Genomic DNA, 27,497 nt, shown 5'->3' with positions numbered 1-27,497 from the left:
TTCAAGTCTTTGCAAGTAACAGTGATCTAATTTCACATTAAAATGCTACTTTTTCTGCTGGTCTCATCCCCAAAATAAACTTGAACAGTATTAAACTTTTATTTGAGATATTTAAAAACTGTAAGAACTCAATCACTTGCCAATGAGAGTGGATCCTAAACCCATAAACCTGACACTGAATTGCAGCCCAGCACAAGATCTATCAGGCATATACTAACTATGTTAAAAAAATCCCCTTAAACACATATGGGTAATTTATCACATTCCATTTATGACTTGTGCTTTTTAGAATCATTTAAAATTCTTTAGCCACATACTTTTGGCAGCTATGAATAATTTAAGCAGCCAACCAGACAGGATTCTCTCAGTGGCCAGGATATTTTCTAATTGAATACTAGAAATTCATCTTTGAGTCTTGATTGTTGGTTGTAAAATGTCTCATTTACCTGAGTGTTATTAAAAAGCATAGTATAGTTTCACTGGGATGTGATGTGGGCGGGGGGAGACAATCTCTTGGGTATATGGTTTGATATTGTAGAAAGAGGAAATGAACTTCAATTAAGAAATGACACCAAGGTTTCTTCTTGCTTTCATCTCTGACTGATGGGTGATGGCTGTTGGAGGGGGCTGTCTAAAGTATTTGATGAGGATAATGAGGAGGTCTGTAGGTTCAGAAGGAAAGACAGCTCTGAATCATTAGTGCTGTAGATGATGGTAAAAAAAATAACAGTACATAGCATGCAATATAGCAGCCATTCCTGACTTAATTATCTCTATATTTCTTTCATGCTCTACAGTGGTATTTCTGTTAGCCATAGTGACTCAAAATGGTTATTTCCCTTTCCAAAGTGCATAATTTATATCTAAGGAGGATTGTAACTATTGGTAGATACTGGTTCATTGCAAAAGCATTATACTGGATATATACAGCTCTATAATACTGTAATATTTTTCAGTTATATAATTTCATGGGCCATCACAAATGGCTTTGTAAACATGGATGTGCATCACTGGCTGTTGTCCTTGGTGGATAAACCACATAACCTATGATTCATCTTAGTGAACTTATTAGCATTCCAATGAAGTAGCCCTTTCCCTATACTTAGAAGCAGATCAAAATATGATGTAGTCATTTCTAACATTTTTATAAAGTAATTTCCAGCAGCATAAATGCTCAAATATATTATCAAATTGTGAAAAAGAAACATTTACAACTTCAGGCATTTCTGTCATTTATGTATTACTAAATGAAAAACATGATTAATGTATCAAACAAATGATAATATCACATATACGAATGAATATTAATTCATTCAGTGTTTTGTGGATGCTCAGTTCTCTGGAGTGTTTCTGAATATAAGATGGTGGTCCTGACTAATGAGTTCAACAAGTAGACAACCAAGTTCACTGAAAGACATGCAATACCGCTTGTAGCAGAAAGACTAATGAGCACAATAGTGTTTCATCTTGTAAATGCATAAACTATTTTGGGTGTAAGAAATTTTATAGCCCTGTATGCTAAAGTTTATATCCAAGAACAGACTTTGATTTTTATGGAATTACCTTCCAAATCAGCTTTTCTATTTACCTATATTTACTGAAAGTACTCCATGATTTATAATATGCTATTAGTAACTGCTACATCACAAAATATTACCTTATGTTTCTTGACAAAAAAAACAAGTAAAACTGAGTGTAATACCTCAATTTACAGACAATATAATTTAAAAAAAACTTATTCTTACCTATAAAATATGACAGGAGTATTGCTAGGAGCACAGAGACCCCTACAGCACACAGGGCAGTACATTTCCAGGTACAGTACTTTGAAGACTTCTTGAATTTAAAAGCACTTCTTGATAGGGTGTTTCTAGGCAATGGCCGAGTAGGCGGTGAATAAACAGAGCCAGATGCCATTGTGTATCCTGGGGTTGCTGTACTGAACAGTGGCGTCGTCCCTGTCCCTGTTTTGAATAGGAAATGCCTGTGGAAAAGGAAAATAGCATTATAAGACATGGACATGTTCAGATAGGAATATGGTCAAATATGATAGATATAGTTAGGTACTAGCTCTCTTCTGCTGCTCTTGTACTTTTTTTTTTCCTTATCATCCCTTCCATTTCCTGTATGTACTTTTCTTTGAGACAGAGTCTCACGTAGCTCAGACTAGTGTTGAACTCACTATGGAGCTGAGGATGGCTTTTAATTTGTGATCCTCTGTCTCTACCTCTCAAGTGCTGGGATCACAGGTGCCAGGGATCAAACTCAGGGCTTTCTACATGCTAGGCAAGTACTCTACCAACTATACTATATCTCTAGCCTTGTCCCATATCATTTTCAAAGTTAGAAATTAAGGAAATGTTTTAACCAAAAATCTCATTCACTACAATGACACAGACTGATTGTTAATAAAAATAGCAGGGCTTATGCATCCAGTTGATTATTGTCCTCTCAAGTAGACCCAATCCTCAACAACAATATTTTAGAACTTCCCTTGCTGGAATGCCTTAAGAACATCTGAAAATTCACATAAGAAAATCAGTCATGTTACTTCATAGCTGTCCATGAAGCTATTATCACACAGGAATATGTGTTCACGTGTCCATATGTATACATGTTCCTGCTGATATTCTGTAGGTCACCTGACTTTCTGGGTGTCCCTGTATCTATGGAAGAGTTCTCATCTTAGCCTTCTTCCCTACAATTAAGTACACTAAACTTTGCCATGGACAGAAGTCAATTCTATAGGGTTGCCAACTATTTTATTTCTAGCTATTGTCACATGTAATTGGGAAGGTAAGTCTTCTGGGGGCTGGTAGAAAGAAAGAATCATAGAATACTTTCTAAACCAAACATAAATAAATGAAGAAATCACTGAAATAGGTTTTAGATCACACAGAGAGAAATTCCCTTAAACCTGAGCTAAACAACTGTGGTACAAATTGCCTCTGTCCATTTCAGGGTCCCTCTCCTTAAAAATGTCTAAGCAGCAATGAATGAGCACACACTAAGAGCAATGAATAAGAAATCACTTAGGAAAGATGACTCATTTTAAGATGTTTATTAACAAAAAGAATCTATAAATTTAAAGAAAGTACCATGTGTTTCATAGTTAACATTTAATATCTTGTTGGTCATAGTATACTCATATTTGTTTCATTTCATAAATGATGACATTCCTTCTAATGTGTCCACTGTAGTTAGCAGGCTGAGCTCTCACCTTCATATTTAGGATGTTAATAGTGTTCTTTCATTCTGCACTCTGATATGGTATAGTCTTTATATAAGACACTTCTACAAGGTTCATAGCTAACTGCTTTTCATTTTAATACCCAAGCACTTGTGTATTAGAAAGAGATTGACTATATCAAACAAGTAAAGTGCTTAATTTCATAGGACTGGAAAGCTAGACTACCAATATTTAAATTCTTTACTTTTCAGTAGGCATATATCCTTAACAAGATGTATCACCTCTCTGTGTATTTTAATTTTCAATCTGTAAAATGGGCACAGTGACAGAATCTACCTTACAAGAGTTATAAGGGGTTTAAACTGACTGCAAAGGATTATAGAATGGTTTGAACACAAAAATTCCTATGTAAGTTTTGACAAATTAATGAGGAAACAAACTCATGATTGTATCGGTATTGGTTCTTAGTATAAGCTAAACAGTCTGCAGAAAACTAAGGGAGTAATTGAATACCTGGTAAAAGATATGGTGAAAGTCATGAACACTTGCTTAATAAAGGCTGAGTGGAAAGAGTTCCAGATCAAGTAAGAATGACAGCTACTAAGAAAATAACAATAAATGCTGGTGAGGACATGGACAAAAGGGAACCATTATATACTGCTGTTGGGCATGTCAACTAGTTTAGCCATTTTGGAAATCAGCATGGAGGTTTCTCAAGAAATTAAAAATAGATCGTCCATATCATCAATTTACATGACTCCTGACTATTTATTTATATGTTGTCTCTAAGTCAACATATTACAGAGACACTTATACATCAGAGGTTATTGTGGCATTTTTCATGATAGCTAAGTTATGAAGTGACCTAGGTATCTATCAATAGAGAAATTTTTAAGAAAATGTGGTATTATGTACAACTGAATTTTTAACATCCACAATGAAGAGTGAAATCATGTCTTTGGTAGGAAATGGATGCAACTGGAGATAATCATATTAAGTGAATAGAGCCCCCCAGAGAAAAAGATATCATATGTTCACTCTCAATTATTCTTCATAGATTTTATATAGATCAAAAAAAATCAAGTAATATTACATTAAAGAAGTAAAACTCTCCAGAGGGACAAGAGGAACTAACAGGATGGGAGGGGCAAGTAAAGGGAGGGTAGGGGGTTGGTGGAAATATACTCAACATGTACTTGTATAAAAACCTTAAAAAATAAGTTTTTAAAAGAAGATAGGTGTTTGTAAGTTCTTAGTCTATCATTTCCTAGGAATGTGATGTTGAGGTGTCTCATGTTTTCCATCTTTAAAACAGGACTGATGAGAGTCTGGGAAGATGACTTCCCACACATGCATGATGGCCTGAGACTTCCTGAGTTCAGTTCCCCAGCACCAACATAAACAGCTGTGTGTGGTCGCACACATCTCTGAATCCAGTCTTGTGGGAGCAGAAACTGGAGAGTGGGGCTTGGAAGATGTAAGCTTTGGGATCAGTGAGAGACTGCATATGAAGCAAGCAGGAATGAGTGACAGAGGAAGACACCTGATGGTCTCCTCTGGCCTCTGCACATGTGTTGCAGTCAGTTTCACATTGCTGGCAGAAATCACCAGACCAAGAGCAAATTTTGGGGGAAAAGGGTTTATTTTGGCTTATAGAGACTCATGGGAAAGCTCCATGATGGCAGGGGAAAATCATGGCATGTGCAGAGAGAGGGTAGACATCACACCCTGGCTAACATAAGATAGACAACAGCAACAGGAGTGTGCCAAACACTGGCAAGGGGAAACGGTATAATACCCATAAGCCTGACCCCAACGATACACTGCCTCCAGGAGGTATTAATTCCCAAACCTCTATCACCTGGGAACCTAGCATTCAGAATGTCTAAATTTATGGGGGACACCTGAATCAAACCACCACATTATGTCTTCATGGGCATATGCATCTGCTTACACATGCAAATACACCACTCATACACCACACCACAAATAGTGAGTGTATGTAGTTCAAGAAAAGTGGACCTAATTGTTTACTTTCCTTGTAGAATTTTAAACCAGTTAAAGTATCAAGCACAACTTTGTAAAATGAAGTCATATACAAATGACAAGTTATCTCTCAAAATTATACTAGTGACTATATTGCGAATCCATTTATTTCTTCTACTAAACTAGTCCATAAGACTAACTTAAAAGTTTATAGCCTGGATTTCATGCCTATTGGTGCAATTTTTTCAGTACTTCCTACCATTTTGATATTCAGCATGCCTATTAAAAGCAGAACCTATGGTGATAGACTATTTAAATTGAGATTTCAGCTGTAGTGAGCTGGATGATGTTTGATATGCTACTGACAGTTTTTGTATGTAGGTTTTATCATCTGTAAACTGGACATGGTAACAGTACCTACTTAATACAATTTTAAAAATGAGGATTAAGTGATGTAACACACATAGACTATTGAAACTAATGCTCAGCACAATATAAGTGCTTAATAAGCATTAGCTATTTTCTGTTCAAATTCACATAATGGAACCTATGTCCTCAATGAAAGATAATTATACTTCAAATACCAGTTCAAAATGTAACATTAACAAAATCAGTGTGTACAAAATGAATTCCCCGCTTCAGAAATGTGATGCTGGTGGCTGCACCACTGGGATTACCTGGAAGAGGAAATGGACTACATAAGGCTAGGAAGAGTCACCTGGTCATTTAGATTGAGTATCAGAAATCTGCCAAGACTCACAGAATAATAGACTTCCTGGCCCTGCCACTGAACTCTGCTATTGTGCTATGAAAGGCACAAATGACCAAGTGTAGCTTTGTTCCAATGAAGCTATTTATGAGCACAAGATTTAATTTTGTAGATTTTTCTCATGCTATATTATTTTTCATTTTCTTTTCATGTTTAGCTTCTGAAAGATGTAAAAAAAACCCACAACATTCTTAGCACACAAGCAGTACAACAGATAACAGGACCATATGTGGCTATGAGTTATACTCAGTCTCTGGTCCAATTTCTTATTATTTAAAGAATTATACAAGAAATGTGACCAAGCGACTCAGCTGCCTGGAGTAACAGACTGCTCTTCAAAAAACACTGGAGAAGGAAAATAAAAAGCCCACCCTATAGTAACACTCATACACATTCTTCTAAGAGATGATGGGGTTATGCGCACATATGAAAACATATCTAAGATAGGAAAAAACTAATAGTAATCTTGTTGGAAGTTCATCTAAATAGTCTTGGCATTCACCAGAGGACACAGTCACAGAGCCAAATAATCATCTTTGCCAACTATTGGGAAGGGATTATTTCCTATGACTGTGAAACACTTTGCCTACAACACCATGTCCACCTTGGATGACCCTTCTAGGTATTACTATTTTGTTTGGTTTGCTTCAGAAACAGGGTCTTGTGTAGCCCAGGCTGCATCAAACTCGTGATTCTATTGTGTTGAAAACTATGATTATAGGTGCACTACCACGATTGGCATCTATGACATTGACTGGACTAGCTACTCATTCTGTTCCCTTCAGCTCAACAATGATGATGAACATCACTTTATGAGGACTTACTAGGTTTTATGTGCTGTTGCATCTTTAAATATTCATCATAAAGTAGTGAAAGAAAAATGTTATTAATTTTACTATTTTTCATCCTTTAAGTCGCCTTTTGAGTGCTAAAACTGATCATCTACTCCAAAACCCATTGCCCTTTACTCTGTCTATTTTCTTTGAACTGCTTATTATAATCAGTATTGACTGACCTTGTCATTTGTTTATTGTGTGGTGAGTTAATCTCTTTTCTTTTTCTTTTTTTTTTTTGATGTAGGGTCTTACTCTAGCCAAGGATGACCTGGAACTCACTACCTAGCTTCAGGCTGGCCTTAAGCATACAACAATCCTCTTACCTCTGCCTCCCACGTGCTGGGATTAAAGGTGTGTCCTACCACACCCAGCTGAGTTGAATTATTTTTAAGTACTCCTTTTTAAATTTTTATTTATTTGAAAGAGAGGGAGAGAGACAGACAGAGAGAAAGAAAAATATGAATGAGCACACCATGGCCTCTAGCCACTGCAAATGAACTCCAGGTGCCTGAGCCACCTTATGCGTCTGGCTTACATCGGTATCCGGGAATTGAGCCTGGGTCCTTTAGCTTTGCAGGCAAGTGCCTTAACTTCTCAGCCATCTCTCCAGCCCCTGGGTTAAATTTTTAAAATACTATTTTATGTTTTTTAGTTTTACTTATTTATTTATTTATTTACATTTGATGTTTTCCCTCTCTTCCTGCTGTACCCCTCACCATTTTAGCAGCAGCTTTACTTCATGAACTCTGGAAGAGACTAACTGAAAGTACCAGCAGCATCAGACTCTCATTGGTTTTCCATAGACCAGACTATTGGATGAAATGGTGTAACTGAACTGTGTGTAAGCAGAATGTTAGGGGGAAATGATGGGAGGGGAGCAGTAATGGTAGCCATGAGAACAGAGGACATAACAAGATCCAGAGTAAGATTTCTCCCCTCCATTTAATGGGCAGCACCCTGAGGAAGTAGCAAGATTTCAAAGGTAATCTGAAGCTCCTTCTGCCTAGTCCATGTTAGGATTGAAGGAATAAAGATAGAAGAGAGGCTATTTGACCAAGCAATGAACAATGAACATAGAAATAAGCAACTTTGAGTAAGACCAGTATGTAAGTCCAGAGCTACAGACAGATTCCCTGAGAGTCTTTTGTCCTTTTAAGATTGCAACAGATTCCTCTGGGTAGCCTTTTGTACTGTTTATGGCTTGAATTGAAGTGTATCCCACAGCATCATGATTTAGATGCTTGGTGGCACTTGGTGGGAGGTGGGGCATAGCTGAAAGAAGTAGGTCAGTGAGGTTGGGTCTTTGGGGATATGGTATCCTTGACCACTTCCTGTTGTTCTGTTTCCTGTCTGCAGTGATGTGAATAGCTGTTATCTACTGCAGATTCTTGCCATCAGGATGTGAGCTGCCCTGTCATGCCATGCCTGCCACAAGGGATGAAACCCTCTTAAACCATGAACTAAAATAAATTCCTCATCTTTTAAGTTGCTTCTGTCACAGCAATGTGAAAATAACAAATATAGTATCATGTAGACCCTTCTCGGTAAAATAGATATAAGGAGAGCTGGCATGTTTCCCAAATGCCTAAAAGAAATAGAATTGAGAAAACATTCTCCTTGAGCTAGAAAAACTCCCCCTTTCTTAAGGCTAGGAAGAAATAAACAGTAATGGCTGGAAGCAGAAGAGTTCCCTGTGTCCCAGGGACAAACGGTCTGTTCTTGGCTTGCCTAGTTGACTCCAGAAAAAGCTGACTACAGAGTACATGATGAGCAAATACAGGAAATCCATGCCTTAAAGTGAGATGATAAGATACCAGAGAGAAACTGAGGCAACTGGGTATCTATCTAGGCAATATAGTTGTAAAGAGCCCCACTGGCTCTCGGGTGCCTCAGCATGACTTATAAGACAGGAAATAACTTCCATGCCTTTGCAAGCAGTGCACAAATGACAGGCCCTCACACCTAGGAATGAAGGCTCATTCAGCAATGACACTAGGCCCAATAATGAGGAAGACTGCATGAAAACACAATGTCGTGGTGAAGACTCATGCACCAGATGTTCTTTGCTGTGTTATAAGTACCATGCAAGAGGTTAAGTAGTAGACAGCAAGGCCAACATTCCTAAAGGAAAGGTTTCTGGAATAAGTGTTTAAAATAAAATAAAAGAAATAAAAGAACACTTAACTAAAGGTATAATTCTAGCCTACTAAGTTGCTAGTCTAACAATTACATGCCCACTGTACAAGTCTGGTATTTGTCTTCAATGTCGCAACGGAGATTTCAAGAAGCCTTACCACCTCTATATTTCCCAGAATAAAAAAGTAGTATACATACTCTTTACCCTCCCACCCCCACTCAAAAAAACATGTGTACAATGTAATGGTGACCAATGTACAAATGAGAAGACTCACTCTCAGAGAAATTAAATATCTTGGTCAATAAGCCACAGCGAGTAAATAAAATATATGATACATAAAGTAAAAATAAATTGGATGTCATAGGAACCAAACTGAAAAGTAGTTCTGGAAAATGGAATGCAGCTTTATTCAGTGTGTGTTATGGTTTGAATATGAAAGGTCCCTTTCCCATTGCACTCAAATGTCAGCTGATGGGCTTTTAGAAGTGACTGGATCATGAGGGCACTAAACTCATTAGCATTTCAATCCATAATTAGATGGCATTATTAGAAGTTGGTGAAAAATATAAGGTGTGTCCACTTGGAGGAAGAAGGGCACTGGAGCCCTATAAGAGTGCATTTTGTCCCTTGCAAGTTCTATCTTTCTCTCTCTCTTTTCCCTCTCTCCCCTTTCTTGTCCACCACAGACTAAAATCATAACTTGACTATCTCAGGTATTTTGTCAAAATAAACACAAACACAAATGGGTTTAGGGCATTCCTTAACGAGAGGCAGGATTTGCAGCTATGCCTATGGGACTCCAAAGACCATGAACTCAGCCTCAGCTCTAGAAACAAAGGGCATCCTATGTGGTGATGACTAACTGCTGGATAGCTGCTTCAATTTCCAGATACAATAACACAACCCAGCTAAGAATCTCTCAAATACTGGGCTTCAACTGTCGTAAAATCATTTGCCACAGAAAAAATGCAAATCTGACACGTTACTGAAAACACAAAAGTAGGAGCTGGGAGTTTGGTTCAGTGGAGGAGCATACACCTAACATGCACAAATCCCCAGGTTCAATCCCCAGCAACATTATTTATCAATATTAGGGGTATTGAAAACCTCTTTACTTTGAAATAATTTCCAATTTATTAAATGCATAAATTTCCATTTGCTGCTGCAAGAGAAGTTTCTATAACACCCAGAAGTAGAATGTTTCCTGTGTGTCTAAAAAACCACCTGCATCAAAAGAGCCTCAAATGGCAGCCTGGGCAACACAGTACCCAACAGATATAGAAATGCTAGAAAACATCAAACGAGGAGACAGATTACCAGTGTTTACCACTGGTTTTCAGTATTTTCAAATGGCTCTTTAATATGTAAAGAAAGGTTTAGTAAAGACTTTTTAAGTTGGACTTTTTTGAAAAATAATTCATTTGTGTAACTGAGTCTGCCAGGTCAAGCTAGGCTTCAAAATAGATATGGTAAAATACACAGGCTATGCGAGGTGGCACACACCCTTAATCCCAGCACGAGGGAAGCAGAGATAGGATTGCTGTGGGTTGGAAGCTAGTCTGGAACTATAGAGTAAGTTCCATGTCAGCCTGTGCTAAAGTGAAACCCTACCTTGAAAAAAAAAAAAAACCAGAAAACAAAATACACACATAAAAGCGTTCTTAGGCATAGAAGAAAAGGTGTATGCCTATGTATTTTCTATATAGGAAACACATGTTTCTATGTTTGGAAGAACTATATTATTTTGAGCTTCAGACAGAATTTTATCTTCTGCAAGGCAACAATATCTTTCCCATCACAATATATAAAACATAAAACACTATACTATGACTAATATGTATATTTTAGTCTAGGATTCTTTTTTACCTATCTCAAGATTCAACCCAATGCTTTATTTTTTCTTTACTTTTATAACTCCACAAACATTTAATAAATATTGAAATTCAGCTCTATGAAGCATTTGCAATGACTTTCCATATGAGCAAATTACCTTGTCACCTAATTCTGTGAGGTCCCTGTTTCTGTGTGTCATTAGCTTCTGTTCACTGCAAGACCCTTCATCTGGCCTTATGGCTTTACAAATATGATTCTCACATGTAAAAAAAAATCTGCAAAAATTACTATCAAAAACATATGGGTTTGACCCACCAACCACATGATGTTTATAGAATAAAGGTAGAAATTTTCTTACTCCTTATACCATATTTGGGAATGAAAAACGCAAATCCTGTGCGGATGTCCACCATTGTATATCGAGCAATGAAGGGGCAGCAGCATTTTTTTAAACTTTTTTTTTTTTGTTGTTTTAACACAGAGTACACCGGAGCAGGCTGATTTTGTTCTGATGTTTCTAACGATGCGCTGCGTGACGCCTGCCTCCAGTTCCTCAGCTATCTGTGCCACTGTTTTCACTGTGGCAATGAACTAGAGAGAACACTTGAAGAGAGACTATCAGAGACTGAGATGAGGAAAATCAATTTCAAAGCCCCAAAGACAGCTGGTGCAGAAGGTCACTGAACACTAACAGTTGCTTTGTGGCTTTGGAATCTTAGGGGGGAGGGAGATTCTATTTAGCAATAACAAGAAGGAGAAGACAAGAACTGTGGAAAATTGCATTGCCTCATTAAGTTGTAATGCTGTGCAGCCAGCTACTGCATGCGTGGCAAGGATTACTCTATACAATGCACAAGGAATAGTTGTTCTTTTGTCTTTGGAAGCTGAAAGATCTGTCTTTGTTGATCTGCCTTCAGTACAACCTTTGCATCCCAGCTTCCACCTGTGGTCTAGTGTATATTTTTAATGGGTTCTACTATATATTTGTCTAAGGGTCATGTCACAAATGTAAATTCGGGAAGGGCAAAGAGTTGGTTTCCTCTTCTGTCTTGGAGTCCCTGCTTCTTTCCTTCTTGGTTATTGTTTAGAAACCCTATCTGTTAGGGCTCTACCTGAGGGACTTTGGATAATTTCCAGTTACTCTTCCTCCCTGCTTGCTCCTGAGCCCTGCTCCTTATTTAACCTGTCAGAGATTTCTACACCCTTTTCTCTCGTAGCACTTCTTTTCAGTGTTTTCTTCTTGTCCCCGTGGACATGTTCTATGTTCTTCTATCTTAACTCATTTTTTATTTTAATCATTTGTTTCCTTCATTCCCTTAATCTATTTCACTTCAAGTTTCCTTCTCTTTACCTTCCAATGAAACAACACTGGGCCGCATGGAACACCAAATCACTATGACATGTCCAGCTGTTTCTCTCTACTCATGTCTTATATTTCCTTCTTGCAATTTATTTGCTTTCACCATCCCAACTCTTAGCAGGTGTGTAGTGCTCATTAGTAACTCTGCTCTTGATTGATTTAGTCTTTCAAAATAATAACCACAAATATACTGGTATAATTTTTTCAATGGCAATATAGATGTTTTAGTAAATTTAAATGTGCTTTTTTATATCATATCACTTATGATACCAATATATCAAAGCTTACTTAAGAATATCCTAAGTAGAAAATTAATCATGCTATAATAAGTTTATGAATTACTAGGAAAAATAGGTTAATACTACTCTTTTGTTCAGGGGATTAATAAAATCATGTTATTTCTATACTATGAGGTAAATTATTTAATAAATTAGAAATTACAGGTACCCAAATGTAAAACATCTCTGGAAAATGTGTTCCAGCTCTATTCAAAGTGGTTTGAGTCACTTCATCAATGGAAGATAAGGACAGAAAATAAAAATAAAAGAGAAAGTGTGCCACTACTGAATGAAATTTAAATTATCATTTAACTTCAAAAGTGGTTATCTTCATAGGAAACAGTTTGTTTATACTGCATTAAAAACCATTTTAGAGATTAGCAAAGGAAATGATTGGAATAAAGAGCATAGCACTTGGTATTCAGCTCCTGTCCCCAAGGCACAGTTGAAAGCTTTATTAATGACACAGAGACACCTGGAAAAATATTTCTATGGCATATAACATACATTCTACTCTACAGGGAGAAAGGCAGCACTGCACAGGGAAGGATGAGTCTTGCTTCCTTTTAGATTCTTTATTGGACAAAAATAACATAATTTACATTAAACTATTTAAATAAAATGTTTTAATGCCCTGCTTTCTACTGACCTCTATAGGAAAATCTATAATCAGATCCCACAGTATAGATTGATTTCTTCAAATTAGATGCTCAGATTTCAAAGACCATATGCCAATGAGATTGGCTACATTTGGGCATATTTCAACCTTTCCGATACTCAAAATTTTCATTTAAGGGGTAAGAAAAAAATACTTAAGGTATAGGCTCCTTTTCCTTCTGGCAAAATATAACTTTCTGGGTTTAAGAGGCTTATTAAAGGTCTCACAAGATTTCCTGAACATCAAACGACTTTTCCAAAATGACATTTTCAGATCTAAAGCAAATGAATCCCATACTTTTGGATTAAATTGACTTGGAAATATATGAAAGTTCAAATTAGTCACTGAGCTCAAAATAGATTAATTTCCTTGATGTCAAAACAATATATAGCCTGTCTAGAGTTCATTTTAAGATACTTTTTAAAAATGTTATGATATATACCATTTAATTATTGTGTTACCTGCCACTAACCTATTATCAGTCATTTAATTACTCATCATTAATTAACAGCAATATTATTAAGTATTATAGAAAGTAAATCAGACTGAAACATTTATCAGCATGTATTTAGAGGAAATATACACCTAAAATATGAGAACTATCATTGAAGCATTTTGAATACTTAAACCCTATGTTTATCAGTCTTTCAATTTCTACTATGAAATTCTGAATCCTGCATTACCTATTTGGTATCTCCTTAGCAATGTGTTGACTAATTAAAAGACTGAAAAAGCAGGTTTTTTTTTTTTCTGAATGATGTGCTTTGCATAATGATGCAAATAAATGCAGTGTTTCTTGCAGCTACTAAACAGAAAACTAAAGAAAGCACATTACCATTATTTGGTTAAATGGACATAGTATGTCCAACAAATTTCTCTGTAACACTTAGGCCCATACATTGTTAGTACTCTTACTTTTGGTTAGAGAAACTTCTCTTTTACATGATGGTGAGCACTGAAGAGACTCAAAGTGCTGATAAGAAGTGACACAGGAGTGTTCAGCACTGAAATATCTTTTTTATACCTCCCAAGGCACAGGGATCATTGTGGAAAAGGTGGAAGAAAGAATGTAAGAGCCAAAGGAAGGGAAGGAGTGATGTGAAATATAGTTTTCTAGGTATTAAGTGACTACTGTATTCATGATCTGCAGTGGCTGATGTTATCTATAGAAGACCTGCAAAAATGAAGGCAAAAAATAATGACATCAAAATAGAAGAGAGGGCTGGAGAGATGGCTTAGCAGTTAAGCGCTTGCCTGTGAAGCCTAAGGACCCTGGTTCGAGGCTTGATTCCCCAGGACCCATGTTAGCCAGATGCACAAGGGGGTGCACGCATCTGGAGTTTGTTTGCAGTGGCTGGAAGCCCTGGAGCGCCCATTCTCTATCTGTCTCTCTCTCCCTCTCTCTCTGTCACTCTCAAATAAGTAAATAAAAATGAACAAAAAATATTTAAAAAAATAGAAGAGGGGCTAGTTGGAAAGATGGGTTCAGTAGAGGGGGAGAGGAAAGGGAGGACAAAAGAGGATGGTGGGGGGGATTGTGTTTAGGGTAAATTGTGTATATATGAATGGAGGTTGTCAATGAACAGTTGAAAAACAAAAGCTGGGCACAGTGGTATGTGGTTATAATCCCGGTGCTAGGGAGGTGGAGATGAGCCCCCTAGTGCTTGCTGGCTAGCTAGTCTAGTTACAGTGACCTCTAGGTACAACAAGAGACTCTATTTCAAAAAATCATGTGAACCAGGGTATGCATATGGAAGTTGTCAATAAAAGTTTAAAAAGCAAAAACAAACTAAGTAAGTCTATATAGAAAATGACCCATTCTTTGGATGGACCTGGAAAAGATTATACTAAGTGAGGTAACCCAGGCCCAGAAATCCAAGCGCCACATGTTCTCTCTCATATGTGGATCCTAGCTACAGATGATTGGGCTTCTGCGTGAGAATGAAAATACTTAGTAGCAGAGGCCAGTAAGTTAAAAAGGAGACATAAAGGGAGGAGAAAGGAAGGGAGGAGGGTACTTAATAGGTTGATATTGTATATATGTAAGTACAATGATTGTGATGGGGAGGTAATATGATGGAGAATGGAATTTCAAAGGAGAAAGTGTGGGGGTGGGGAGGGAGGGAATTACCATGGAATATTTTTTTATAATCATGGAAAATGCTAATAAAAATTAAAAAAAAGAAAATGATCCACTCGTATTTAAGGTGCTTGTTTTCCATATATTTTGGCAACTTCTCTATAGGTACCCAGAGGTATTGAACACAATTACTTATAGTGTAACATACCTAGCTATTTGGAAACTAATCTATCTACTGAGGATGTTGGTCCCAGAAGCTCTGTAAAATTACTGAACTTAAAAATTGAAGAGCCTGCTACAAATTTTTAGGGAGAAACCCATTTGTCTAAACATGCTTAAGTTTTCAAAGGCATCCCATTGTCATCTGCCCTTTATACAACACTTTCCAATCAGACAAAGCATGGAATCACAAGTCTTGGCACAGTTTGTGAACTTTGGTACTAATGGTTAGGCCACCACAAAGGAGCAGAAATTCCATACATTAAACTTGTACTTTTCAAACTTTAGGTTCTGTGAGAATGTTCTTGTGTATTTATTAAAAAAATATAAACAAAAGGTAGACCAAACAAAATAAAAACAGGTTAGTGTTAGACCAACACAGGTGATACAGGTCCAGTGACCACTATTTGAGACCCACCATAGGAAAATACTAACATATTAGTTTATTATGTTAAGTTTATCTTTAAACACTCTAATCAAGACTGGATATCATGAGAAAATCAGTTCAAAATACTTTGCCTTAGAAAGTTACTGCTGGTAGCTTGCTCTAAGTCAATTGAGAACCAAGAAATTTGTATAATTCACAACTCAATCAATCTGACCTCAAAAATCTTAAGCAATTTTAAAAATTATTTTATGTTATCACACTCATTTAATTTTACTTCTAAGATATCCTCTTCTAAATTTTGACTTTTCAATTTCTCCTTTAATAACTTTCCCCCAGTTGGTTCAATACCCTCTCTAACATAATGGCTATTATTAAATGTCTACCATGTTTGTCATACCTTACTCTATGTCCAAATGAGACACCAACAGCCCCCTTTCTATAGAATCTGTATTTCTGCATTCTTCTAAAACATTCAGCATTAGAGTAGGGCCTTCAAGAGGGAGTTTTTGTCTTGTCTTGGAATTTAAATCTTGGATTTCAGAACCATGTATATGTATGTCTAAACTGACTTTGGGTACTGAAGATTTCCTCAAATGTTTTGCTACTTTGTACATGTAGACAATGTTTATTTTCTACCTTTAACCTTTCTAGCTAGGGTAATTTTGGTGTATATTCCTCTACAAACTTTCTTTTAAGTTACTGCCATTGTTAACTTTTATTTAAGAAAGAGCTACTTTGATTCAATCACTTTATCTAGTAGCACAGACTTTTTTTTGGAAAGTTCAACTGGAAATATCCAAACTTATTATGTATGCAGATATAGAAAAATAAAATTTTCTTGTTTTCTTTCCATAAAAAGTAAAGGAATAAAAACATTTTTCCTATACCACAAGCCTTCTAACCTAGCTTTTCCCTTCTTTGAGACTATTGAGGACAAAATCCTGGCAATCGAGGCCATCTTCCCAGGACTGGCCACCATAGCAGCACTACCACACCCTACAGAGGTCACCCCAGTGGTAGCTTCTGATCTACAAAACTATATGATGAGAAAAAGAAATCCTGTTACTCAAGTTCAGAGGGAGTAGAATCCTAGCATAATTGAAAAAGAAAACCCCACAGAGAATTCTCACCATTACAGTTAGTTTTTTCTTTCATCCTTTAGAAATTATTTTAAGACCATTCTTTCCCGAGTGTAAGCACAAGAACCTGAAGAGTACTGAACTGCTATGAGGAAAGGACAAGTGTGAGGAGAAACAGTTTAAAACTATTTCTTCAGTGACCAGTGTGGCAGAGGTGGTACTTCATACATACTATAACTAAGAATAAAACTTATCAAATGGGCCGGGGAGATGGCCCGGCAGTTAAAGGAGCTCGCCTGCCTAAGTTCAATTCCCCAGCACCCACATAAAATCAGACACCAAAAGTGGTGCAAGCATCTGGTATCCATTTTCAGTGGCAAGAAACCCTGGTGCACGTGTACAAACATAAATAAATAAAAATGTTAAAATTAAAACCTATGAAATGGGATCTAAAAATGGAAGGGGTGGCTTCTAGACTTAATTGAGAAGATAAAATACATAATAAATTAAAAAGTTACAGTGACTTGTAAAATCAACTAAAAATTCCACATTGTTTTTTAGGTCCTGGTAATTTACTTTGCTAATTTTATTGAAGTATGTTTCTAGAAAAGGACTACTCATTTATTTATGAGTTGTGTGTGTGAATTTTCTAAGAATTTGATTGTTCACAACTGATTATTTTGCTTCTAATACAGAGGTGTTATAATAAATTTAATTATAAGTTTTACAGATAGTAATATAGCATGCAATTATAAAAGGAAAATATTTTAGACCCCTACAAATTACATTGATTCTTATTTTCCTGTTATATAAAGTTAATTCTGTTATATACTTAGCTGTGATACAACATGTTAGAGAGACTGATAAACTACCTCTTCATGCTGATAGCATGTTGTGGTCTCAAATCTATTACAGTTTTGAATTGATGTGCTATTATCTTTGGACAACTTTCACACTAGGAGGTTATCCCAGAAAGAAAAAAAATGTCTAAATGAAAAGCCTGTAAACAGTATACACTTCACTATTGCTACTTGAATTGATATGAGTTATTAGTTAATTGTATCAAAATTGTTTGAGATAAATTTGTTTTTAATATTTTAGATAAAAATTTCAATACTACTAATTATATAATTTAGCATTTCTTTCTATCAATATATAATGACATACACTCAGAGAAAGTAAAGTATAATTTTTTTAAGTTTTTAAAATTTTACTTTATTCATTTGCAAGGGGAGGGAGGGAGGGAGGGAGGGAGGAAGAGAGCGAGAGAGAGAGAGGGAGGGAGGGTGTGGGCGAGCAAGTGAGGGAGTGAGGGAGAGAGGGAAAGAATGGGCACATCAGGGCCTCCAGCTGCTGCAAACAAACTCCAAATGCATGTACCACTTTGTGCATCTTGTTTTATGTGGGTACTGGAGAATCAAACTCAGGCAAGCACCTTAGCTGCTGAGCCATCTCTCCAGCCTGAAAGTCGAGCACTATGTTCTAACCAACTTCTGAAATCTAGGTGAAATCATTCTAGATCTTGTAATGGTAACTGACGAACATATATTTTAGTGACTTCTTTACTATCTTTACACTTACTTTTGGAGGTTCTAAGTAAAAATGATGGGTATACAAAATTTAAACAATAATTATAGATGCACAACACATATGGGCCAAGGTCTGTTGGCCAGTAATCCTGGCAAGTGGGAAGGTGAGGCAGAATGATCACCAGTTGCACGTGAGCCTGATCTACATAACTAGATTGATCATGTTGCAGAAAACAAGCTGATCAACAAAAACAAAAGCATAGGGTTACACTAGGAAGTAAAATATTTCCATTCTGGGTTATTTAAAACAGTTATGTCTGTAATAATACACTATAATCATGTCACAGATTTTGTTTGGGAATGGTAAGAACTAAACAACAATGTGCAGAAGTAGTTTAAAAAATATTACCGGGCTGAAAGATGGCTCAGACATTAACAGCACTTCCTATGTAAGCATGAAAGCCTGACAGGGCCCAAGGCTGTGGTTCAAATCTCCAGATCTCACATAACACAGCTGGGCGTGGCCATGTGTCCCTATAACAGCAGTTCTGCAGGGGAGCAGAAACCCAAGAATATTTGTAGCCCTGCAAGCTCTGGAATTAGAGAAAGGAGTCTCTGGTTCCAAACAAGACCAGGTGGGAAAGACAAGGAGCAGGACAACTGACCTTCCACTCTGGCCTCTGCAGGTGGCCACAGGCAAGTTTATGGGGCCTGCAAGGGCACTTACATGAGCACACATCACACACATACATGCAACAAAGAAATATTAATAAGTCTAAAGCTGAGCAGTATTTGTTTCACATTTTAGTTATTTAAATAGCATCAAATGTATGAATGAGTATTAGAGATTTCTTTTTTTTTTTTTTTTGGTTTTTCGAGGTAGGGTCTCACTCTGGTCCAGGCTGACCTGGAATTAACTCTGTCATCTCAGGGTGGCCTTGAACTCATGGCAATCCTCCTACCTCTGCCTCCCAAGTGCTGGGATTAAAGGCGTGCGCCACCATGCCCGGCAAGATTTCTTGATATATGTTAATATACCAATTATAGCAATTACTGCCAGTTAATACATAGTGGATGCATTAGAATGAAAATGAAAAAGAACATCTTAACATTACTATGCGCTACTTGGACAGGGCTTTATTTATTATTAATTCATTTAATTATTGACAGGCATCTATATTTAAATTTGTTCAGAAAATTTCTTTCAAGGTATTTAAGAAGGAAGTAAAGGCCAGAATAAGAGAATTTCAGTTATGGCGTAAGGTTTTGAAGAATGAAGAAATTTCAGGATTGTAAAAGATATCACTGGCATTCTATTATTAGCCAATCTAATCTGCATCTGAAAAAATAGATAACAAAATAAAATAGAAAACAGTTCAAAGAGGGAGAAGTAGTTTAAATAAGGTGTATTTACCACTGACTGGATACTTAAATTTTAAGGAAATAACACCAGACTTAAACTTCACAAAATACCCACTGTGAGTATCATAAAATCTGCTTAAAGTTAAGGATACAAGGACAAAACCACAGTGTTCTGTCCCTAAGACCTGTGTATCCTCCACTTGTGGTACATACCTTAATTCTTGTGAAATACAAACCAACGAGATAAAAAAGCATTCGAACTTCTATTTACCTGTGTTACATATTACTTGTATTTATTTCTCATCTAAAAGTAAGGTACAAAACTTTTGCAATATTCAACACAGTGATAGCAGTGCTTTTGTTAGGAAGGCCGTAATGTCCTGGGACGGTGCTGAGAGCAGAGCCCTGGCAGTGATGGCCTCACCTTTCAGCATGTGTGGTTTTGTGTATTTTATTAGATATAAGACTCTTCATAATACTTTTTGGCATAATTTTAAAAATTCTTTTCAGGGCTGAAGAGAAGGCTTGGCAGTTAAGAGCAAGCACCTCTTAAGTATGAGGGTCTTTGGGGATGGAGGCCACCAAGTTTGACAACAACCAGTGTAAAAATCTGTGTGAGGCCACTCATGTCTGCTACCCCAGGCCATGGGAAGGGGGAGATAGAAACCAGAGAATGGGGACTCACTGAGAGACAGCAGCCCTGGGTTGGGGAAGATACTCCATCTGAGGGAAATATGTTGATGATTGATAAGAGAAGGTCATGATGTTATCTTTTGGTACATGTTCATACATGGGGTGAGTATATCTGCACACATACATACATAAATCACACAACATACAAACCATACACATACTTTACACACATATGCAAAAATCCCTCTTCTAGCCACACAAAGACTAATCAGTACTCTATAGCATAATACTCAGAGGTATAAGCTTTCAAAAATGAGGTAGGTATATAAACAGAAGGGTTCACTCTGAATCTTTCCTGTGCTAATAACAGGTGCTGCCAGTAATACAACACCAAGAATATATTTTTAAAACTTCAAACAATTTGTCTGCTCAAGAATAAGTGAGACAGCATAGCTTCTGTAAAGAAACTCTTAGGTGAGCCTAGTGGTACAGGCCTGTAATCCCAGCTACTTGGGAGACCATGGCAGGGGATCACAAGCTCAAGGCCTGCTGGGCTACAGAGCATATTCACATACACAACTTGGACAATGTCATGAGATCTTGTCTTAAAATAAGAAGTAGGGCTGGAGAGATGGCTTAGCGGTTAAGTGCTTGCCTATGAAATCTAAGGAACCCAGTTCGAGGCTCGATTCCCCAGGACCCACATTAGCCAGATGCACAAGGGTGCATACTCGTCTGGAGTTCGTTTGCAGTGGCTGGAAGCCCTGGTGCACCCATTCTCTCTCTCTCTTTATCTCTCTCTCTCTCTGCTTCTTTCTCTGTCTGTTGCTCTCAAATAAATAAATAAAATTAACAAAAAAAATTTAAATAAGAAGTAGAGAGCATTGGACATACAGATCACTGGTAGTGTACATTCCTAGTAAGGGACTGGTTCCATCCTCAGCATAACAACAACAACAACAAAATAACAAACAAGAAAAACAACTTCTTTCCTTCAAAACCTTCAATTCAGATAGAATAGCTAAGTGCAAAGGTTTCCATTTTGAAATATTCCTATCTACATAGGATATTGTTGTCAAAACAAGGTGTGCTATCTTTAATGTTGTCTAAGCTTCTAAACTGCTTATGAGCTCTCTAAATATTGTGTTTTAGAGGCTTTTATCCTTGATGAAAACATAACTACCAACGAATCTGCCAAAATATGTAACTAGATATCAGAAAATTAAACTACAACAAAAATATTATATAATTTTGGGCTGGAGAGATGGCTTAGTGGTTAAGCCCTTGCCTATGGAGCCTAAGGACCCCAGTTCAAGGCTCGATTCCCCAGGACCTACGTTAGCCAGATGCACAAGGGGGCGCATGCGTCTGGAGTTCGTTTGTAGTGGCTGGAAGCCCTGGCACGCCCATTCTCTCTCTCTCTCTCTGTTGCTCTCAAATAAATAAATTTAAAAAATATTATATAATTTTAAATAGGACTATTATTTTCTAATTTATGTGTGTGGGAGTGGTGGTGGTGCGTGTTTATGGGTATGTGTGTCATGGAGCACTTGTGGAGGTCTAAGGACAACCTCAGGTGCTGTCTTCTCCTTCCTTTGATACAGTGTCTCTCATTGTTTTGCTACTGCATGTCTACCATTCTAGTTGGCCTGCAAGGTTCTAGATTCTCCTGGCTCTGCCTCCTGCTTCTGTAGGCAAGTTAGGACTACAGACTCATGGACCACTTTTGGGTCTGTCTTTACATGGGTGCTGGGGACTGGACCTGGGTAGGCAGGCTTGCAAGTAAGCATCTTTAACTGCTGAACAAAAGCCAGGCATGGTGGCTCATGCCTTTAATCCTAACACTCAGGAGTCAGAGGTAGAAGGATCACTGTGAGTTCAAGGCCAACCTGAGACTACATAGTAAATTCAAGGTTAGTCTGGGCTAGAGTGAAACCCTACCTTGAAAAACCAAAACCAAACCCAACCAAAACAAAAAAACCAAACAAATAACTGCTGAACCATCTCCCCAGCCTGTATTTATTATAATTATTAAATATTTGAGACAGGATCATGTAATATAGCCCAGCTGGCCTTGAACTCATGATCACTTTGCTTTAGCCTCCTGACAGCTGTGTCACAGGTGTACATCATCACATGCGGCATTAAATACAGGACTGAAAACTGTATGACTAGGATGACTATATTTTAATATACAAAGCTTAAGTCTACTTGATAATTATGCTTTAGCTTCATAATTATATAAATTATTAAGTAAACAAAGGAATGACAGGAGAAGATGTCTATTTCATCTTCTTACCAGTTTCCCATATGTGTGATGATATATATATAAAGGAATAGTAGTTGGCTTTAGATACACAATTTAAAATTTAATAGGTATGTGTATTTTAAGGTCAACTTTTGTTTTTCTTGTCCAGATGTATGAAAATATTTGGGTATCAGTGTTAGAAGAAAAGATAATGAACTTGAAATTTAACCCCTGCTATCCGGTTGGGTACTGCCATTAGCTATTCACTGACCTCATGCTGGTTACTAAATTTCAGTGTCTTTAACAATAAGATAAAAATTAAATAATATAAAAGATGAATTTTTAAAATTTTTCTGACATACAACTTGTCTTTTCTTTTCCTTTTAGTCTTTGGAGCAGTGTGTCATGGTAGCACAGCCTGACCTGCAATTCACTCTGTAGCTCAGGCTGGTCTCAAACTTATAGTGATTCTCTTGTCTCAGCCTTTTGTGTACTTGGATTAGAAGCAGGCACCATTATGTCCAGCTCAAACCCATCTTTTCAAAAGCAGACATAACTGTAGGTACTCCATGAAAAGAATGAATTTTTTTTTCAAGGTAGGGTCTCACTCTAGCCCAGGCTGACCTGGAACTCACTATGAGGTCTCAGGGTGGCCTCAAACTCACAGTGATCCTCCTATCTCTGCCTCCCAAGTGCTGGGATTAAAGGTGTGTGCCACCACATCCGGCTTAAGAATGAAATTTTTCATAGCTGCATACTGCCAGACTTTGACAAATACCTGTAGAATGATGAGTGCACACATGCAGGCTTTAGTTCATGATTTCCTGCTAACCACAATCATCTCAGATAATTTCCCTATATTGTCACTGTTGTATATCTGTAAACAAATCCTGCTTTTGAAAATTTACTCTTGTTAGAACTGGCCCACACAATCACCAATGGGAGCTCCTTTACTTTTTATTTATTATTTATTTGCAAGGAGAGAGCAAGAGAAAGAGGAATATGGACATACTAGGGCCTCTTGCCACTGCAAATGAACTCCAGATGCACGAGCCACTCTATGCACATAACTTTACGTGAGTACTGGAGAATCAAATCCAGGTCATAACGTCTAACTGCTAAGCCACCTCCTGAGCCCAGTATCTCTTTTATATGTGCTCATTTTATTTCAGGATAAGAAGCTGCCTTACAAAGCATCTTTTTAAATTAATTAATTAATTCTTAACAATTTATACATGTATATAATGTATTTGGTCATATTTATGTCCCTATTACCTTCTCACGTCCCCCTCGCACCCCTGCTGAATTCTTTGCCAATTAGCCCCTCTTCTGCAAAATATGCTTTTGCCATGAAGTCTATTAAATTTCACCTGTTAAAATTGAAAAAAAAAAAAACGAAGTGACCTACGTAAATTGAGAATTTAGTGGCCATTCTACCAAAAATTTAAATATGAAAGAAGCTATCTGATACTTCACAAAAATGCATCCACATGTAACTTTTTGGTAGCTACTATTGACGTTTTCACGTCTTTGTTACCTCAGTACTTGCCATTTACCTTTGTAAATACTAAAGCAGTTGTTTCTGTTTTACCCATTGAGCACAGGAAGGAATAAGGACAGCCAAGAAACTGAAGTGTTAGAAACGTTGCATATGACATTTAAATGAATCCTTATAAAATCTTTGTGAAGTATTATCAATCCCATTTTATGAAAAAAAAAAAAACAAGATAAAAATGTACGAGTACCCACACCATGGTTACACGGCTGGTCACATGTTGAGATTTTAATCCAGATCTGTCTGAAAAGCCAGAGCTTTTTCCAGTGTACTCTGGACAGGAAGCAGCACGATTATATTACTGCAGGATGTAATTGGTACAAGATGGTTTCTGGTAGTAGCATTTTAAGTGGTTCAGAATATGAGGTGAGATGGTGCAAAATCATAAAGAGGGTCATAGCGGAATCATAAGGGTTATCAAATAGAATTTATTAAGCTTAGATGGTTAATTGCATGTTCCAGAATTTAATCTTTTAGGCTAAGAAGAAAGGGTTCTCAGAATGGTGTGACAGAAAGCAGCTTTTCCTCAGGATTGAAATAAAAGGAAAATGAATACAATAGGCAAGAGCATATCAAGGAAAGATGAAGAAATGTAAGAAATGATATGCAATTATCTTTGACAGAATATATATTAATTGGTGATGAAACTGGAGGATAAAATTTCAAGAAAAACACAGTTTAAAAACTGAAATATTAATTATAGAAAAAAATAAAAAAGAGGGCTATGAAGAAGCCTCAGTTGGTATTTACTGAGAAAGCATGAAAACCTCAGTTTGGATCCCTAGAAATTATGTAAAATCCAGCTGTGGGGTATGTGCTTGTAATTCCACAGCTGGGGAGGCAGAGGCAGGAGGACAGGGCTTGCTAGCTAGCTTCTCTAGTCTAATCTATTAGCTCAGTATCAGACTTGGTCTCAAAAATAAGGTAGAGAGAGGAAGACACCCAGTATAAACCTGTGGTCTCCACATACATAAACACATATGTGCATGTGTGCCCATACGGAAATGTATGTCACACATATATGAATAAAAATGCACATGCATGCAACCACACACACATACACATACAAGAAAAAGATAACAAAGAATCACCAGAAAGCAATGTAAAGTAGAAAAACAATATACATACATAATATAAAAATAAACACATATCCTATATAGAGAAATAAGACATAATTTTATAGGTTATATCAATGAAGGTAAAAGATTCAAAACCAAAACTTGACAAAGAGGTGCTAGGCTGGAGAGATGGTTCAGTGGTTAGGTGCAATGCCTGTGCAAGTGCGAGGTCCTGAGTTCAAATCTCCACATTCCACATAAAACAGACGGTATGCCCATGCTTGCCTGTTATCTCAGTGGTGCAAGCTCCAGGAACATGAAAAAGAGACTCAACTCAAATCAGAATCACCTGGAAGAGTAAGCAACAGAGCAAGACACCTGATATTCCAGTGTGACTCCTGCAGTTGAGTGACCCTAGCCCAGGTGAGCTTATGGGCACTGCTAGGGTATTTATATGTGCATACACCACACCCACGACCCATATATACATATGAAAACACATGCAAACATACAGTCAAAAAAAGCTAAGGAAGAACGGGAGTTTCTAAATGAGTAGGTCATATTCCAAAGAGAATCACTAAATCACTGTCATTAACAATGACCAGAGTAAAGGCTACATTGACTTTTTACTTTGATCATGTTCATAGAGAAGTGACTAGAAATGTGTTAGAAGTAATTAAGAATTCATTTATCTAGGTCATGTGGAAATTAAAGTTATCACATATGAATATTTTACACAGATTCTTGGTTATGCAGAACCAAACGTATCAAAATATACTGCATTGCCATTTAGGGAAATTATTATTTTAAAAAGATGTAAGTGGTTAATGCATACTTTCTTGGTTTCTTATGTGCTATTTTTTTTTAAACAACATTTTCAGACTGTAGAGATGGCTTAGAGGTTAAGCACTTGCCTGTGAAGCCTAAGGACCCTTGTTCGAGGCTCGATTCCCCAGAACCCATGTTAGCCAGATGCATAAGGGGGCACATACATCTGGAGTTCATTTGCAGTGGCTGGAGGCCCTGGTGTACCCATTCTCTTTCTTTCTTTCTCTCTCTCTCTCTCTGCCTCTTTCTCTCTTTCTCTGTTGCTCTCAAATAAATAAATAAAAATAAACAAAAAAGTTAAAAAAAAACAACAACCAGTTTCACTCCAATTGAACAGAGTAACATGCTCACTTTTGCAGAGTGGCTTCATCAGGCACAAAACACACCTAAAGCTTTTAATACTTTCAATAAAACTGGGATGTAACTTCTGAAGGATGTGGAGATGGCTCATCTATCAAGGCATTTTATGCTTCATTCCAAACATTTACTACTTTACTTAACTAAACTTTTCAAGTATCTGAATAGGTGTCTTTTATTATTATTTGAAGATTATTTTCTCATGAACAAAATTAAGAGACTCGGTCCCTATTTACAAGTTTCACATATTTCTTACTAGGTGACAAGAGAAAATTAACAGATTTTCTTCTGATAAGATTAATCATACCTTAATTTTATGTTTAGCCTATCTCACACATAAAGTTAGACAAAAATATCCCAGTTAAGACAAATGTATCTCTGATCATCTGGGGGAGAAGAGAAGAACTGTCCTATTAATTAATGCATTTATTCAATTGTTTGCCAATTAGGTGTTCTTTCCTTATGCCATCATTACTATTATTACATCATTATTTAAAAATATAGGTACCTGTCAAGTGTCAAGAACTTTATATACATTATTTAATGTAATACAACATAAATTTATATAGGTATTATTATATTGCAAAGTTACCTCAGATTAAAAAATATAGATAGATAGATAGATAGATAGATAGATAGATAGATAGATAGATAGATATAGATGACTGATAGATAAATTAATGAATCAGGTATGGTGGTAGAGGGCTATAGTCCTAGGTACTGGGTTCACTTGAGCCCAGGAGTTCAAGACCTCCCTGGATAACACTGCAAAACCTCCTTTAAATAAATAAACAACAATAAAAATAAAACAGGATTAAAAAGCAGACCTATCTCATCCTAACACAACTGTTTGCTTCATGATACTTAATTATATTTCGTATTCCTACTACATATGCTACTTTCAATGTGGAACCCTGGAAATAACCTTCTTCTTAGAGCTACAATTAGTGAGTATTCTTATTTTTAAAAAATATTTTGTTTTAAATTTTATTTATTTATTTGAGAGAGTAAAAGAGGGAAAGAGCCAGACAGAGAGAGAATGGGTCCACCAGGGCCTCCAGCCACTGCAAATGAACTCGAGACACATGTGCCATATTTTACATCTGGCTTACGT

The 27,497-nt window shown here is 36.8% G+C and overlaps 1 protein-coding gene across 8 annotated transcripts in view; it reads right to left on the bottom strand.

The window, feature by feature from the left end:
- Tenm3 (teneurin transmembrane protein 3) overlaps positions 1-27,497 on the bottom strand; it is a 710,814-nt gene that overhangs the window by 197,839 nt on the left and 485,478 nt on the right. For all 8 annotated transcript variants that reach the window (XM_045142405.1, XM_045142407.1, XM_045142406.1 and 5 more), the window contains one exon: positions 1,746-1,984. In XM_045142405.1, the coding sequence (XP_044998340.1) occupies positions 1,746-1,984 (239 nt within the window). The remainder of the gene's footprint in view (positions 1-1,745; positions 1,985-27,497) is intronic.

Source organism: Jaculus jaculus, chromosome 1, assembly GCF_020740685.1.
Source record: "Jaculus jaculus isolate mJacJac1 chromosome 1, mJacJac1.mat.Y.cur, whole genome shotgun sequence".
Taxonomy (NCBI): domain Eukaryota; kingdom Metazoa; phylum Chordata; class Mammalia; order Rodentia; family Dipodidae; genus Jaculus; species Jaculus jaculus.
This window is presented reverse-complemented; position numbering and strand designations above follow the sequence as displayed.